Here is an 18428-nt window from a genome sequence, read left to right on the forward strand (position 1 = left end):
ATATGTGTATGTATGTATGAATGTGTATATCGACTTACAAAGATACATATTAATATGTAAACAGATTATTATAAATGCTATAAAGTATATTATTTTCAATAGAAAAATCATTCAGATTGCATCAGAAGGGAATTGCTATTGACTTCATTGAAAAAGAACTGTTTCTTACAGTTTATAAGCCTTTATTGCATTTATACTATATGCTGTAAGTAAGAATTTAAGAATAAAGACATGAGTCTTCAGTTCAGGGTGTTGATTTAGTGATGAATAGACAAATCTGATGAAGATTTGATAGGGTTTATTTAGATTATAATGGGGCTAAAAAGATAGTGCCAGTTGAAACTTCCAATAAGAACTGATGCTTGTAGTGGCTGTTAGCCAGGTTATTTGTGAGGTATGGTGGGAAGGCAAGATAGATAAGGATACAAAAGAATATTCCAGGCAGAAGGACTGCTATGCATAGCAATAATGCCTCTTTAGCTAATTTACGATTTTTCACATAATTTTCTATTTGTATCTTTATATCTTTATTTTAAAATCATAAAATTCATAAATTCTATTGAATAGTTCAGGTAATTTAACATCTTTCTATTAGTATTACAGAGAGACTTGAACATGCTTTGGAAAAGGCAGCTCCTCTTCTACGAGAGATTTTTGTGGATTTTGCACCTTTTCTTTCTCGAACACTTTTGGGAAGCCATGGACAAGAACTGCTTATAGAAGGAACAAGTAAGTGGTATTTCTTTGTTTTATTTATATTTATTTACATTTCAGGGTTAAAAACTTAAATGGATAAGATATACATCAAGTTTATTGTTTAAGTGTTTTCAACCTTGACAAGGTTTCTCATAGAGTCTGTATTTTTTGAAGACTATATCACATGTCTCTAATATATTCTAATTTGTCCAAGATTTTTATCAGAGATTTGGATGAAGAAATTTAGGTGTTGAACTAAAAAACTAAGAGATTTTTTTTTGACTCATTAAAATTAACTTTGAGAGAATTGGAGGGACACAGGGTTTTACTTAAAGTTAAGATCCATATAAACAGTCGTGTATTGCCACATAATTGAAGAGTGCATTTTTAGTCTCTATTAGTAGAATTCTGTTTTACAAATAAATAGAGATAACATTTTTGTCTCTATCCTGCTTACATTATACATCGATTACTGAGTCTCTTCTCAATAGTGTATTTTAAGATCATGTCAAACCTAGATAGCATGCAGAAGTCGACTGGTAACCATACTTTTTATGGAATGGATGAGAAATAATGGGACATTTTTTGCATGGAATATTTGCCATGCAGCAAGTCTTAAAATATTAGGGAGAGTGACTTAACCAGGTGAACGTAGGTTTTCTCTGAATTTCTTCAGGCAGCAGATACCAGTTCAATAGAGGATAATTTTTCAATCAATTAGTTCCATTTAAAGGCTTAACAGACTGACTTCAAAATACCAATCTTCATTTTCATAACTAGGGATTTTTTTTAAGGAGAAGCTAGAGGGCCCTCACCAATGATGATATAGAATTAATTTTTGCATTAAAAAAGTTGGGACTAGGTGTTTGCTAAATCTGACTTGTCTTTGTCTATGTTGGTGGTTTAGGATAAGACATTTATATTCTCCTAAAGCTGAAAAATCATGGGAAAACACTCCCATCTGTATTCCAGTGTCATTAAATATCAGCTTGCAGCTTTAGTTATTCTAATTGTTGTTGGTTAACAGAAGCTAGATCTGCTAAGGAATTTTTAAACTTGTGAAAAGCCTCCTCTTTTGTAGAAATAAGAATATAGTGGAAATGCAAGGAGTAGGTAGGTTAATAGTTTAAGATATCTATATCTGAGTGTTAACTGGAATATGAGCATTTCATTGGACTCAAAATATATAAGTATTAAACTTCAGCTAGGAATTTCATCTCTGCTGTAGATGAATACAGAGTAGATAATGAGTGATCTCAATTCCTAGGGTCAAAAAGTAGCAACAAACTTATTTGAAAAACTTTTGAACGACAACTATGAACTATATTTAATTTTATTACCATAAAAAAGTGAGTAACATAAAATGTGTTAATTATAAACTTTCAATGTAGCAAGAAATTGTTGCTTATTAGTTGGCTTATGAATTTTATAATAGGGCTAATAAAATAGGATCATATTAGATACCCCACACACATGTTAGAAATTGATAATTTTAGATCCTTGAACAAAAGTTAGGATCAATTTTTTGCTGTTAAGTTCTGATAAAATCATAAGAACAAAGAAGATGTAATCATTGGATTATGTTCATAAAAAGAGCCAAGAAATCTGAGGGTTCTTATGTGCCGTATGTTTGTATTTTAAGTTGTGAGAGATGTTTTGGGATGTGGTTTTATGCAACATAAAACAGAAAAGTTTTGATTGCAGCTTATTAGTATACAAGCAACATAGTCCTAAACAAAATGTATTGACATAAAAACAGGAGACCTTGGTTTTGATTCTGTCCTTGCCAGTGTCTAGCTATGTGACCAGGCACTGGAAAGCTTAAATTTTTACAAATTCTAATGAGGTTTTTTTTTTCATATTTAAAACAATTTTTAATGAGAATTTTAAATATTCTCAAAAGTATGAAATACAATATTTATAAACTATTCAAATTCTCTTCATTATTCCATAATTATTTGGTATTTTACTTTAGTATCTAAAACAGTGTTAGACATTGTATCATTTAACCCTGAATACGTAATAACACGTGTGAAAAAAGATATTTTCTTACCTAACCACAATTTCTTACTACTACTACTACTACTACTACTAATAATAATAATATGTCTTAATATCATCTAATACTCAGTCCATATTTATCTTTATTTTAAAATGTCTTTTTATAGTTGAGTTTCTTCCAATTAAAATAAAAAAAAATAATGTATTGCATTTGGTTAATTCCCTTAAGTCTGTTTTAATTCTTATGAATCTTATAGTTTCCTCTACTTCCCCTGTTTCCATGCTATTATCTTGTTGAAGAAATCTGGCTGGTTATTCTGTAGAATGTTAAATATTTTGGGACCCTGAGACCATTGCTTCTTTGTGATGTCATTTAAAAGTTCCTCTATCCCATGTATTTTCTGAAGATGTGAAGTTAAATCTAAAAGTTTAATTAGATGTAGTACTTCATATTCCATTATGTCTGAGTCACATACTGTCTGTTCTAATTTTAGTTATGTTAACCCTTTTTCAGGTAATTATGATCACTTTAAGGATGTTATTTTACTTATTTTGATCTCTAAGACTTTATTAAAGCTTTTAAGATTGAAATCAACAAGGGTACTTGCATAATGAACATTTGTATACCTAACCCTGAATTGTACCCCACATCTTTAAAATAAAAAATTTTTTTAAAAAAGAAATATTCCAATATTTTTAAAAGAGATCTTCCAAAGAGGAAAGAGAACATTAACTTAAAATTTTTAAAATTCTGTCTTACAATTACTGTGAGTTCAATCCTTTTAGAAGTTTAAGATTCATATGGGGTCTTAGTGATTTTTTTTCTATATCTTGAAATATTTTTCTATTTCACTGCACATCAGTTATTCTTTACTATGCTAGGGACCAAAATAATAAGCACATAAGAATGCTGGAATTGCCCCTAAGATGATAGTACAGCAGGAAAAGAAATCATTATTCTTGAATATTACCTTCAGTCTTCTTACTGCTTTGCCCAAAGTATGGCATTGTATTTTATTTTATTACTTAATAAGTTTTTTGATTCAGCATCTCAGTTTGTCACCCAGGCTGGAGTGCAGCGGCATGATCATAGCTCACCACAGCCTCAACCTCCTGGGCTCTTGGCAGTCCTTCTACCTCAGCCTCCTAGGTAGCTGGGACTGTAGACGTGGGCCATCACACCAAGCTAATTTTACTCTTTTTTGTAGAGATAGGGTCTGTTATGTTTCCCAGGCTGGTCTTGACTTTCTGGGCTCAAGCAATCCTCCTTCCTCCACCTCCCAAAGTGCTGGGATTATAGGCATGATCCACTGTGCCTAGATGCGTTGTATTTTAAGAAAGGATAAACTTGCATTCTCAGTGGGGGCAAAAACTTGTATTTGAGGTAGGTAAAATATTACAGTGATTTGTGACCACTCCAAAGGGGTTTAGTACATCTGTATATTGTATGAGCATGTTATTCAGTAAGAAGGACTTTGTTGTGCTAAATTTTTGTGATGATTTGTGACAAGAACCTGGACAATTCCATTAAAAAAAAAAATAACAGTGTTCTTCCATCTTTTGTGATTATTATTATCATCATAGTTTACCTACTACAGTTTTTATGTGGATAAATGCTAAAGGCAGGTATGCATATGATGATGAGTAGAAAGGAAAGTTCATATAGAAATGAAAATATTAGCTGGGCTTGGTGGCTCAGCCTGTAATCCCGGGCCTTTGGGAGGCTGAGGTGAGTGGATTGCCTGAGCCCACGGGTTTGAGACACGCCTGGGCAGCGAGACCTCATCTCTACAATAAATCAAAAAATCAGCTGGGCGTGGTAGCGCATGCCTGTAATTCCGGCTACTTGAAAGGCTGAGGTGGAAGGATAGTGGGAACCCAGCAGGTCGAGGCTGCGGTGGCCGGGAGCAGCCACTGCACTCCAGTCTGGGCGACAGAGTGAGACTCCAACTCAAAAAAAAAAAAAAAGAAATGAAAATATTTAGTGGATTAATGACTCTAAATGATGTTTGTAACTCTAAACAAGAAAATATTTTACAAATCTAGAGCAAATGAGATTGCCTGTCTGCTCTTCAATAAACTTTTGAGTCATCTAACTTTTTCACAGTGTCAGATTTTATGATGTAAGCCCAAGAAGAAAAAACAGAATTAAGAATGTGTTTGAAGCATTGAAGCATTGAAATCTGAAATGAATATTCACAAGATGGATGTATTTTAGATTCATGATGAGCATTTAGTTGCATCCAAAAGATAGTGCTCATTTGGAGTATATACATATACCTTCAAAACCATAAAAATGTGGAATTGGCATTTGAGTTTATTATTTTTAAATTCTTATTGAAATTTCTAATAATATTTATCACCATCCCATTTTTTTGTAAATTATTTAGAATGGCTTAACATATTTTTAAAAAGTATTTTTATATTCCAGATGGTTAATGGTCATGACTTTTTTTATGGTGTACTTAAGGGTTTAGATAGATTAGTGGTTTTAAATAGTTCTTAAAGTCTGACTGTAAATCTGAATACAAATTTACAGGTTTATTATTCATGTCATGCAGCAAATGTCACCCAAAGGCAGAAATTTAGGTCAGAAATAGAAGTGTTTTAAGTTGTGCAGTCTGATGTCAAGTTCTTTATTGGGGTTATCCCCTGTTTCTTTACTCCCAAAGTTACATATTTGTGTTTATAGTACCAGTATCCTTTAGGCAGGGAGCTTAATATCAGAGGTCTAATTTCAAGTCTCTTGTGTCCCCTGAAGCCCTTACTCATGTAAAATTGACCATACTCTCCACCCTGCTGTCCCAGCAAATCAACCATCAACCCCCTCCACGCCCACAATTATTCAAATCAAAATGTGAAATGTTATTTGACTTTTTACTAGCATTGGTATTAGGAGTTGGTGTCAGTTTTTTGCTGATAATTCATATCCCAACTAGATAGCAGCTACCAACCTTCTTCTTGTTTACTAATCTTTATTATTGGGAAATAGACTGAAATAAATAGATAAATTCAAATATGTGTGTGTAAATTTTTTACTTAATTTATAGATATGAAGTATTCTATGATATGTATAGTGAAAGGGATAAAAGAGCACTGTAAATCTTACTAATTTTGGATGGCCCAAGTTCTTTTTTTTAAAGCACAATTGTTTTATGAGCATTGTTTTGCTATATCTGAATAGATAAAAAAGGTCCAGATCACGACCCAATGGCAGCAATTCTGGTGCCTCTAGAATAGAGCAATAAGGATTAAATGACTCATGTGTGGAAAGATCTGAGTTTACTTTCTGTGGGTAATGGGTTTTGAAGTTGGAGTAGAACGGAACTTCTGGTGTCTAGGTTACAGTTTATGAGGCGTGGCCAGCTTTCAGGCCAGCAGAGGGCTGCATCAGCAATGACAGAGTATTGCTCTGCCCTTTCTTTTGGCCTTGGCAGCATTAACTTGAGCAGCTGTGTTCTTCTTAACCCTACAGAAACCACCCTTCAGTCTAGTTAGTGACCTGCTCATCTGATGCAACATATAGACACACTATAGCTAATTTTCATGCTGGTACTGACATATTTCTGTTATCTGTTTTTTCAGACATTGAGGAAATGGTTCTAACTTTTTTTTAGAAAGTGAAAAAGGTGAACAGCCTGTTTTACTGCAGTGCTATTTGTAAAGCTGAAACATACCAACATGTGTTATTATTAGTTTTGAAGCTTTATTATTAAACAAGAGGAAGACCTGCCTGGGCAACACAATGAGACCTTGTCTCTACAAAAAATAAAAAATTAGCCAGGTGTGGGGTGTGCACCTGTAGTGCCAGCTACTTGAGGCTGAGGTGGAAGGATCACCTGAAGCTAGGAGGTCAAGGCTATGGAAGCCCGTGATCGTGCCATTGCACTTCAGCCTGAGTGAGAGTTGAGATTTCTACTCAAAAAGAGGGTGGGGTGGGGGAAGGAAAATGAACTTAAAGAGCAAGAAGATAAAAGAAAGGTAATCCATAGGATACCTGAAAGAGCTTTACTGGTGAGAAAAAAAAAGAGGGTAACCTTGTAGGGTGCTTAAAGGCCATCAGGAATTATTTTAGATGTTACATCCTGAAAACTTAGCTTATATTTGCTTAGAAAGATGTAGAATAAAAAATTATAATTTTTCTGAGTATTAGTAACGTAATTTAATAATTTAATTCTTTTAATTATTGGCATTGCTTTTTAAAGATACTGGCTATAAAACTTTTTTGTATGACCTACTTTAGATTTTATTAGTAATTTAAAAACTAAAGAATTTTTAAAATAGGTAATAACTTTGTAAAACTTCCTTCCTAAGGATATCGTTGGTGAACCAAAATGAAACATAAGGCAAAAATGTAAATGAATTAATTTATAGGAAATCAAGAATATATAACAGACGATGGCTTGCATTTCTGTTAAGGTTTAGTGTGAGGTCAGAGGTCAAGGTACTAATAAGAGTGTTTGGGATGTCTGCTGCCATGAAACAAAATGGAAACTTGATTGATAGCTAGAGGGTTGAAGGGAGAGAGTGTGGTGGAGAAAGCAAAGGTCAGGGAGCCATTTCCCTTCTCTGCATGTATAACGATCAACTCTCCAAAACAAAATGTAGATGATATTGATCAATATGGCATATGTTGTGCACATTTCTATGAGTATTGTGCAATGTCACTATAAATGAAGTTGTAATAAATGTTTTAGCCTTTTGAAAGGTGAGATGGAATAGTTTACAAAAAATGTTGGTGGTTTTAATGTCAGGTTTAAAGTAACTGTCTTAGAGTACTGTGTTTAATCATATGACCAAGTGTGTACTAATTTGATTCTTAGCAAGTTATAAATGTTTTATTTTAAAAATAAATTTGGATGAAGTTATATAACAAATGCCTCATGTTTGTTTTTTTACTTTTTAACTTTGTTAAAAATTTTCTTTAAAATAGGTTTGGTTTGCATGAAGTCTAGTAGTTCAGTTGTGGAGCTGGTTATGCTACTGTGCTCTCAGGTGAGTGACTAGAATAAATGTTGAGTTAAAAGTAAATTTTCACATGAATTTGTTTTGACAGGGAAGTTATACTTGAATTACTGAAATTTTTGCTATAATAAAGTTTCCAGTTTATCGTTTTAAAATTTGTATTGAAAAAGGATTACTTTTTGTTTTTGATACTTGCAGATAATTTTGAAGCAAGCATTAAGAAAAACTGGGTAGAAAAATTAGAAACAAAGGTTTTTAGAGTCACATTAAACATGTCTAGATCAAATGATCTTGATATGACTGAATTTCTTTGCTGTGTATATTAAGATTATAGAAATAGATTTATTTCTGTATCTTGAGGAGTGCCATGCTGACTCCACTGGGAATTGTGGGTTTACCTCCCTTTTGTACAGAGGTTATAAAATAAGTGATAAATAATTTTGAATCCTTGTCATTGCTAATTATTTTTGACATAAACAGTAGATTTGGGAAAAACAGCAACAGAAATGTGGCAGCCATCATAATAAGATGTAGAAAATAAATTCCTAAGAGCAAAATTACTTCAGTGTTTAGAAGTCTTGTACTTTATCTGGTAGCCATTAATGATATTAAAAAAAACTTATATAAAAATCATTTATCCCATAATGTTTTGTTTTCTGTTTTGCAATTAAACAGATGGATGTTTTTATTGAGAGTTTTCTTTGTAGTCTTTAAAAAGTGATATCTAGATGGTAGTAAATTCCCCCACTTAAAACTTTAAAATAGCCTTTTTTAATAGGAAAGATATTGGTCTAGAGGTCAAAGGTTTTGAAATGGGTCAAAACCTTTGACCTTCATTTACAACTCTCATGGTTTACTTGCCTAACGAATTAGGATAATGCAAAATTAATGTTTCTTTGCATCGATTTATTTGTTTTAGCACCTATATTGCCAAATTTATTTAGACTGTGCTGATGGACATTTCATGAATACAAATTAAAGAATCATAGAAGGTGTGAAAAATCAATGCTGTGCATTGTCAATAAAGTGTAGTAAGAACAATTACTTCTAGAGATTACACCTAATGGATTTTTATAATGAACTTGTGAGGAACAGTTATGTTTTTTAGTGGGCTTATTCTTAGATTCAGTGAGAACCATGTTTTTATAATTTAATCATCCCCTTTAGAAAACTCTTATTTCTTCAAAAGCTGACTAGATACAATTTTCATTAAGCCATCAGATTTGAAATAATTGATTGCTTCTGTATTGGATGAAAAATACTGTGTACCATTCTTACACCTACATGAAGTTATCCTTACTTGTAAGAAGCGTTCATGTATGGTTTTGGATGTTTCTTCACAATAATATGAATTTTTTGTTTACAGTGGTATGATTGTTTCATAGCTGAATTCTGGTAATGAAGTTTCATTTTCTAGTTTAGAAGAATTTAATGTATTTTGAAAGCTATTTCAGATATAGTATAATACATATTTGAATGTTAAAAGCTGCAAGATAAAGAATGACATGTTTTAATATGCCTATTTGTCATGTATGTCACAGTACTGTTTAATACTAGTCCAATCAAATGGGATATTTAAATCACTTTGGAGAATAAGTTTCAAAAGTCCGAAATTCTCAAGGTTTTTGTTTCTTTTTGTTTTGTTTTGTTTTTGTTTCAATAAAATACATTATTGAGTATTTGAAGTCCTAACATTTTTTATGAGTTCTTCAAAAGTTCTATGTCATCTCTACAAGACATAGCACAGTGTGAAAAATGATGTGAAAAATGAAACCAGAATTAGCTCCAGATGTATACAGATTGTTCCTGGGTGATAATTACATTTTTCACTTTGAATTTTCCTAATTCAAAGAGGTCAACTTGGCAATCACAAAAGTGATTTATTTTGTTAAGAAGTGAACTGTCTTTTTCTACATGAAAGCTTAAGAGATATGAAATTGAATTTCAAGTCGACATTTTGCAGATACTGGGAGGGGATGGTTTGAGTTTGATTGATAATTTTTTTTGGTCTGAGATAGGGTGGGAAGCAAAAAGCTACCATCTTGCTAAAATTTTAATTAATTTTTTAAGAGGAGATGGAGAGGATTGAGTGCCAAAGATCGAAAGATCAGGTCAAAAACTCCCTTTTAATCACATAAATAATGGGATATGCTTATGAACTTAACATCTGCAAATTTGATTTAGAACTTTACAAATTAGTTGGTGTTAATTTCATGACAATCAGCCATGTTCTGATTATTTTTCTTGAGCCCATTTAAAACTTCTTTTTGCATACTTTTTAACAAGTTGTTTAACCACGTTTTGATAATTTAGAACCTAAAATTAAGAAATGAGGAGATGATCACATTTGGTTTGTTGACAAGACCAAATAGATCATTATATAGTTCTTTACAGCTACAACTAGTATTATATTTTTCAATGTCCAATTAATAGTTGATTAGGCGCATTTCATATTTTATGCTATTTAAATTTTGACATTGCCTAGGCAAAATGTTATTATTTAGAGTTGGAAAGCTCTCTTACAATACTCATCATTATATTTTTTTGAGTAAAATTAACATATATTTAAGGTTTATTAAATTAGATTTATTCTTATATGAAATCCCATTTATATTCCAAAGACTGATTTAAATCATCTTTACTGCTTATAATAAGACTGCATAGATTCTTCAGGAAACTGTGTATTCTCTGATGCATACAAAAAAATTGGCCAAGTTCTCAGTTCTGTTTCAGATTCAGTTTTTCACAAGTGTGCTACTTATTTGTGCCCCAAATTTGTTGTGTGTATATAAACCTGTTGGAAATCTATATGAATTTGAAGAAAATATTAAATAACTGTTTCAAGTAGTATTACTTCAGCATCATATAAAGTGTTTGTATCTTGCTCATTTGACATTAATATCATTTTTGAAAGAATTGACATTGCATTCAAGGCCACTTTATAAAAGCATTGCGTTGCTCATCCTAATTCAGTCTGACATACATTCCAATAACACTACCTCCCTTCTTGGGTTTAAAGCTAAATTTATGACTGTGCATTGTGAAGTGCATCATTTAAAAATGGTTTCAACCCAAAACATCTAATAAATAAATAATGTGTATGGCTACTCAGTAGTAGACTTTCTAGACTAGAAATCATTCCATCGGATACTCAACAGTCCACTATCGGAGAGGGCTGTCAGATAAATCTTGTGGTAGCTGCATTCATGTCCTGTAAATCACATATTATTGTCTGAGCCTTCTGCCAGGTCATCTATTCTTTTCCCATTTATCAGAAATGCATCCAGTAGATAGAACAACTAGAAGCACCTTGTAGTCTGGCCTGGCATCCTGTCTGAGTAATTAATTAGTAGCAAAAGTTAATTTAATACACTATTTCAATGTGACTATTCTTTAAACATTTTTAAATCAAAATATGTAGATTGTTTGCTGCTATTTTGGGAAATAATTCCTCTACTTGAGGGGAATTATGTAAGGTTTGACCCAAGTGTTTCTAGACCTCTGAATTATTAATCTAAAAATTATAATATTTACAGTGCAGATCAGCACCATTTTAATGATTCTTTTATGTCGATTCTGTGCCAGTTTTATGCCAATTTATTTCTGAATCTTTATAGTAAAATCTTTCTTTATTCTCCATACTTCTATAATTTCTCTTCTGTAATCCTGGGTTTCTTCTCCATTTTGAGTTTATTCCTTCTGAATATCTGACACTAATATTGTTGCTTTTGTCTGTTTAAAAAAGTTCATTGACTTTTCTTTTTTATAGTTGTGATAGTTTTATACATGCATATTTTGAGTATGAGTAAATTATTAAAAGAAACCAAAAAAAGGGCAGGCTAGTTCTATACCAGTGTACAAAGGTGTCCCATCATCATTAGGCCTTTCTTATTGCTTGAACTTCATGTCTTACCACTTAGATTTTGTGTCTGTTCTCAAACCATGCCAAAGTATTTAACGATACCCAATTGTGCTATCACATTTCTGTGCCATGACATATTCTTTTATCTATCTCTAAAATGTCCCTCTTTCAAAATCTGGTGGCTCTAATTGTTGACTGCTTCTTATTTAGAGCTCAGCTTAGTTTTTCCTCTGGCCATCATGTATATAGTAGTTGGTATCTTTTTTGTTTGTCTTTATTTTGGCACCCATCATAGAATTTACCACAAATTGTAAGTACACAAATGTTAATTTGTTTACTTATTTGTTGTAAGTCTTCCTCTTTGAGTTTTAGACTTTATTAAGGCAGCAACTATTTATGTTTTGCCCATAAAGTGTACCTGGTACTAGCACAGTGCCTGGCATGTGATGACTGCTTAATGATTTATGACAAAAATAAACCATTCAGCTCCTAGCTAAATTACAAGCTCTTCTGGAAAGTTTTCTTTGACTTGTCTGTTTTCCACAACTCTCTGCTTATATGAAGTATCATTCAGAACACTCACTGACCCATATTGTAGTGATTTCATTCTATGTTTAAATTACCTATGAATTTTCTTTCTCTTTCATTTAGACTACAAGTTTCTTGAAGGCAATCATTGTTTTGCTTTCTGTTTTATCTGCAATGTCCGGCATAGTACCATTTAACCAAATGTTTATATACTTGTACAATTAATATATGAATGGTAACATGGATCATCAATCACCCTATTTGAGACTTTTGCCTTTTGGTGTCTTTCTTTATGAAATACTCCCACACTTTTCAATATTAATCAGTTTTTATATTAAGTCTTTGTTTTCATTAAGACAGATCTTTTGTCATTACCAAATATTATAGTTATTTTCATTTATAAAGAGGGTCTCTGCGTTTTAAAAAATTTGACTTAATCAGATTCACCTCTTTTTTTGTAAAATAAAAACTTTATGGAGGCATAATTTATATACAGTAAATGTCTGCGCATTTTAAGTGTACAGTTCAATGCATTTTGACATATACACAACCTTGTAACAACCACTTTAATCGAGAAAGTTCCCTATGTCCCTTTGCAGTCATTCCCTACCTGTCACCTCATGTTGCCACTGATTGGATTTCTATTACTGGGAATTAGTTTTATCTACTATAGAATTTCATGTAAATGGAAATTTATTTCTTTTAACTGTGGTACTTAGATATTTATGATGTTTTGTGTTTAGGATACACTTCAATCTTTTTTACTAAAACTCACTGTCCCGTATTAAATGTTATAGTCTTTTAAAAAGAAATAATTCAGTCAATAAAATAAACAGTTATTTTTTACAGACCACAAAATAGGAATTTTGAATATAAGTTGCTTAGTGGAAATAGAAATAAGTCTTCTTAACTTCAGTATGCATTTTTTCATTCTATAAGGAGATCCTATGGTATGAAGCTTTTTTATGGCAGTACTGTGAGGCCAATTAACTGTTCTTTTAGAGTTTTCCATTTTTACTGTCAATCAGACTCAGTTCAAATGCTGTCTCTTCTACAGAGCTTTGTGTGAATATCTCTGCCTTGACCAGGGCCTCTTTTTTATGCCTGCTTTTGGTATTATTTATTCACTTATTTAGCAAACGTACATCATGTGTATTTAAGACAAGACCCACCCTTTGAGGAAACTGTAATATATTATTCCTTAAACAGTAGAAGAGACAAATCATTAATGAGAGGGATAAATAATTGTAGTACAAGATAGAATTTTATATGAACTTTAAGATAAACGCAAAACCCAGGGGCAGGGAGTGAAAATAGAGATGGAACACAAAAAAGCTGCATATTAATCCCTATTTAATCAGATACTAATTTTATTTTTGTTCATAAGTAGATTATTACAGTCTCCCATGACTGTCAGTCAACATTTTTTTCAGGGTTCTATCTATGCTTTTATCATTTCATCAGTATCAACAGATATTAGAATTTTTAAATTATTTCTTCTCCTTTGTGCAGTGTCTGTAATTTTCCTTGGTTGGAATTGTGGTAGCTATGTGCTCGTTTGGTCAATTCTCACCATCTGACTTCTTCAGTACATCAGATTACAGTGTGTACTATGTACTAATAATGGATGGTGTGCGAAAAAGACATATAGTGTTAAATGAATTTTGAAAGTGTTGGTCTAAATACATTTTAATTTCAGTTTCAAAAAGGAATTTCCAATTTCTTTTTGATGTGTTGATACCTCATCCTTAGAATATCTTTATAGAAAAACGATGGATATAAGACGATTGTCCCTGAGTTTTGTTATTGTTAGTACCTATGAACTTTTGATTGCAAATGGGATGAGAATCAATAGGGTTGAAGAGGGTTGTTGAAGATTCAAGTATATAAATTTGTCATGAAAAATCTTAGATGCATTAACAATTTTAAAGTGTTTGAAATCAGCTCAATAACTATTTTATGGCAATATGGCATAATATGTTTTTAAATTGATTCAGAATTTATAACAGATAACTTTCTATTATGAGGTAGAAACATTTGCCTTTAAACAACGAGAACATATTAAAAATGAAATAAATCTGAGAAAAGTACTGAATTTTTAAAAATACTTAGCTTGGTAGGTTAGTGAACATTGATTGATCCTTATTTGAATGTGGATGCAGACCTTTCCATAATATTGATTTAAAGTGCTTTTATAACCAAAGTAAAGCATAATTTAACTTGAGGTGCAGGATTTAATCTGAAATACAGGCGTTCTGTTGATTTACCAGCACACTAGGATTTAGAAAACACAACCTTTTAAGGTAAATTTTGTGGAACTAGCAGTACACCCTGTGGCTTGGCAGTCTAGTCAGAAGGATGATACCATGCTGACTATATAACTAGATCTTTGAACGTTATTCTCAAGGGTGGTAAATGCAAAACAAAGTAATATCAACTGGCACTTAATTCTGCAAGTTCCCTGCTGATAGGGGTATTCAGTGAAATGGAACTCTTCCTGACAGGAAGTCAGCCTATGAGTATGGAGACATCAGAAAATAAAGTGTGTTTTAATTTGGCACCCTACTGTTTTACGACTAGTCTTTTAAATTTGGGATTAGGGAAAGAGTTAGAAGAAGGGAAAAAAACTCAAATGGGAATATGCTGAGCCTAACTTTTTTCTTTAGATTTAATGTAGTTGGGAATACTGGTGGATGTCTCTGTTTCTCTGCTATGAATGCTTGCTTTTGCTTCGTCCCTTCTTTTTGTCTGTTACTTCTGATCAATCTACTGAAGTTAAGGTATTACAAAAAGGTTAGCTTAAACGTGTACAGTTTGAGATTGCCTTTGTTTAATCAAAGGCTCTAATGACTTTTTGAAGTGTCAGCTATTTTCCCATACTATATAGTTTTTTATAAATAATATGTTATTTCATGAATTTTAGTCAGAGTTGATATTAGCCATTCCAGCTTCTTAGGATCCAGATTTAAATCTTCCTGTTTAAAGTGTTTGCACTGTTTTACTTAGTTAGCTCTTAGATAAAAATGTTATTTAGTACCATAGTACTTTTACATGTACATTTAGGCCAGAGCAGCATAATTTAGGGGATAGGACAATTATTTTATTAGTAATAGCACAAATATTCCATTTAGTGTACATTTTTTAGTTGGGCAGCTATTTTTAGTCAAGCTGTTGCTTTATAATATGAAAGTCCAGAAGCATATTCACAGTTTTAACAAAATCTGAAGCTTGGACGTTGATTTAGGCTTGGATTACGTAAGATTCAGAATCTTGATGCTATTTGGATTTTTAGTAAATTCCTCAGTTGCTTGAGGTGGACTGTGTAGGAGTGGCTGTTGTCTCGTCTCTGTCTTGGGTAACAAAGGAGGGAGGAGAAAGGTGATGTGGGCAGGCTTAAGAAGAGACTGAGGCTAGGAAAATGCTGTGATGATAGAGTTTGAATTTTAGTAAATGTTTTTCCTTCTGCCACTTACTTAAAGAGATGACAGAAACACTATTGGGAGTCCAGGGAGGAGGCCAGGGAGGGGGAGTTCAAATGAGTAAGGACCTGATTTTAAGTGTTTTTAACAGCACACAAAATCCTCGTGTGTTATGTAGTATTTTCAATGCCTCTTGTTTTCTTTTCATGAAATTAGTTTTATTTTTCAGATCTTTTTACCTCACAAATCCAGCCCACTATTATATCTGCATTTTCTGTCTCTTCAATTATTATTTTTCTATTATTTTTGTAGTTACATGTCTAGTGTAGTCCATTTTCATATTGAACCATAAAATATGAGAGTTGTAAGTGACCTCATAGATGAGCAGTTTTTGGCCTTGCTTTTCCATATAGACAAGGTTAAACATTCACTTTTTCCATAGGCTCCCAAATGTGATTTCATGGTTTTCTGTGTTTGCTATAGTGACAACTCTTTTTGGGAAACTCAATAAAGTGTATGCAAATACATGCAACATTAATATCACCATAGAGGTTACTACTCTTATAAATTTTAAAGGTCTCTTTGGTGAAATTTAGTGCTTTTTACTTAAACTATATTACTTTCAAAACACCTCCTATGTTACCATACTTGAGAAATAGTTTCATAATGTTAATCTCGGTCACTGATTATCAATCTTTTTTTCTGGTCAAATACATCATTGTCATTAAGAGTTGCTCATTATGATGATTCTCAACTTGAATTCTGTAAGAATGGGAGAGGTATAAAAGAAGATAGCATTTTCTTTTCTTTCTTTCTTTTTTTTTTTGTTTGGCATTGGAGTCTCACTCTGTCATCCAGGCTAGAATGCAGTGGCACTCTCACAGCCACTGCAGCCTCCCCCTGCTGGGCTCAAGTGATCCTTCTGCCTAAACCTTCCAAGTAGCTGGAACTATAGGTGTGCACCACCATGCCTGGCTAATTGTGTGTAGGGACGAGATCTCGCCATGTTGCCCAGACTGGTCTCGAACCCCTGGGCTCAGGCAATTTCTCTTGTCCTCGCTTCCCAAAGTGCTGGGGTCATTTTCAAAGGTCCAATTGTAAAGAGTTAGATTCCGGCTGCGCGCGCGCGCACACACACACACACACACACACACACACACACACACACACACACACACACACACACAAGATAAGTGTGTTAATTAGCTTGATTTAACCCTTTTGCAGTGCATACATATATCAAAACATCATATACATGCAACTATATTTATGCTTTTTGTCAGTTATATTTTGATAAAACTAGGGGAAAATAAAAGAATTAGATTCTGGTCTACCTTATTCCTAATTAGTGAATTTACCTTTTTCCTTTCTCCTGATTTTGCCTCCTCTGGTACATTACTAACAAATTTACTTTCCTAGCATAGCTCTTTATATTTATATTTCTTTTCTAGGAGAACTTGCAGTTGTTTACTGTATTGTCAGATTCAAACTTCTCTGCCTTTTTTCAAGGTCTCTGACAACTGTTTTATTTTCATTTATACTTATTTTCATGCTGCCTTGTAAATAGTATTCATGTATGTTACATATATGTTATGTATATCGCAGTGTCTTCTAAGTAGTTTATCAAAAGCCAAACTTCCTTAGCCTGAATCTGTTCCCTGAATTCTGCTGAGACTTTCTCTTCCACACTATGCTTTTGTAAATAGTGATTATGAAAATATCTGCTGATGTCCTGAATACTGGCTCCACAGTGCATCCTTTTTGATAGTAAATATTTATTTCTGAAAATTATTTAGAAGCTCAGATTATAATTAGGCATTTAATTGAAACCTTGGTAAGCATTGCTTTGTTGACTCTGTGGACTTGTCAGGTTATTCTTATTACAGGTATATTCTTATTTCAGTGTATCAGAAACTACGAACTTGAGGCAGATTTAGTTTTTGTTTCTATTTCTTTTTTCAGAAAAAAGACAACATATTTCTTTACTTGAGAAAACATATAAAAGTTGCTTGATCTTTCAGACTTGTCTCATTTTTAAAAATCTATTGAAAAGATACACTATTATCATTTGTTAAGTGCTATTCTAGTTTGTGAAAATAGGATTCTATTTATTAGTACTCTAAATTTGTGTGTGTGTGTGTGTGTTGGGGTCTCACACTGTTGCCCAGACTGAAGTGCAATGGCACAATCATGGTTCGCTGTAGCCCTTATTTCCTGGACTCAGGCTGTCCTTCCACCTTAGCCTTCCAAGTGGCTAGGATTACAAGTACATGCTGTCATGCCCTGCTAGTTTTTGTTTTTGTTTTTTTTAATTTTTCATAGCGATAAAGTCTTGCTATATTGCCCAGGCTGGTCTCAAACTTGGGCTCAAGCAGGCTTTCTGTCTTGGCCTCTCAAAATGCTGGATTACAGCCGGGCTCAGTGACTCAGCCTGTAATTCCGCGCCTTTGGGAGGCTGAGGTGAGTGGATTGCCTGAGTCCGTGGGTTCGAGACCCGCCTGGGCAGCGAGACCTCATCTCTACAATAAATCAAAAAATCAGCCGGGCGTGGTAGCGCGCGCCTATAATTCGGCTACTCAGAAGTCTAAGGCAGAAGGATCGCCAGAGCCCAGCAGGTCGAGGCTGCGGTGGCCGGTAGCGGCCACTGCACTTTAGTCTGGGCGACAGAGTGAGACTCCAACTCAAAAAAAAAAAAAAAATGCTCGATTACAGACGCCAGTCACCTTGCCCAGCCTAATTTTTTATCTTTTTCTTTTTAAATAAGGGGGCTTGGTCAGTGGCAGTGGGAAAGTAAAGAAATAGGGGAGAATTTCTAAGAAGTTTCTCTTGTTTAACCAATCACTTTACCCATTTGAACTGCTGCCTTACTTATTTGGAAATTAGGCAATCTCTTGCTCTTTGTAACATCAGCTGCCCAGCTTTTAGTTTGTCACTTATAGGTTTTTTTTTTTTTTTTG

General features: G+C 33.2%; 1 protein-coding gene across 1 annotated transcript in view; it reads left to right on the plus strand.

Moving 5' to 3' along the window:
• LOC103261089 (lipopolysaccharide-responsive and beige-like anchor protein) overlaps window positions 1-18428 on the plus strand; it is a gene marked incomplete at both ends in the record, with an annotated part of 464304 nt that overhangs the window by 121002 nt on the left and 324874 nt on the right. Inside the window, 2 exons of the mRNA XM_008058703.1 lie at window positions 596-729; window positions 7631-7692. Of these exons, the coding sequence (XP_008056894.1) occupies window positions 596-729; window positions 7631-7692 (196 nt within the window). The remainder of the gene's footprint in view (window positions 1-595; window positions 730-7630; window positions 7693-18428) is intronic.

The sequence above is a fragment of the Carlito syrichta genome, unplaced genomic scaffold (genome assembly GCF_000164805.1).
Source record: "Carlito syrichta isolate Samal-C Ts95f unplaced genomic scaffold, Tarsius_syrichta-2.0.1 Scaffold303603, whole genome shotgun sequence".
Classification (NCBI taxonomy): domain Eukaryota; kingdom Metazoa; phylum Chordata; class Mammalia; order Primates; family Tarsiidae; genus Carlito; species Carlito syrichta.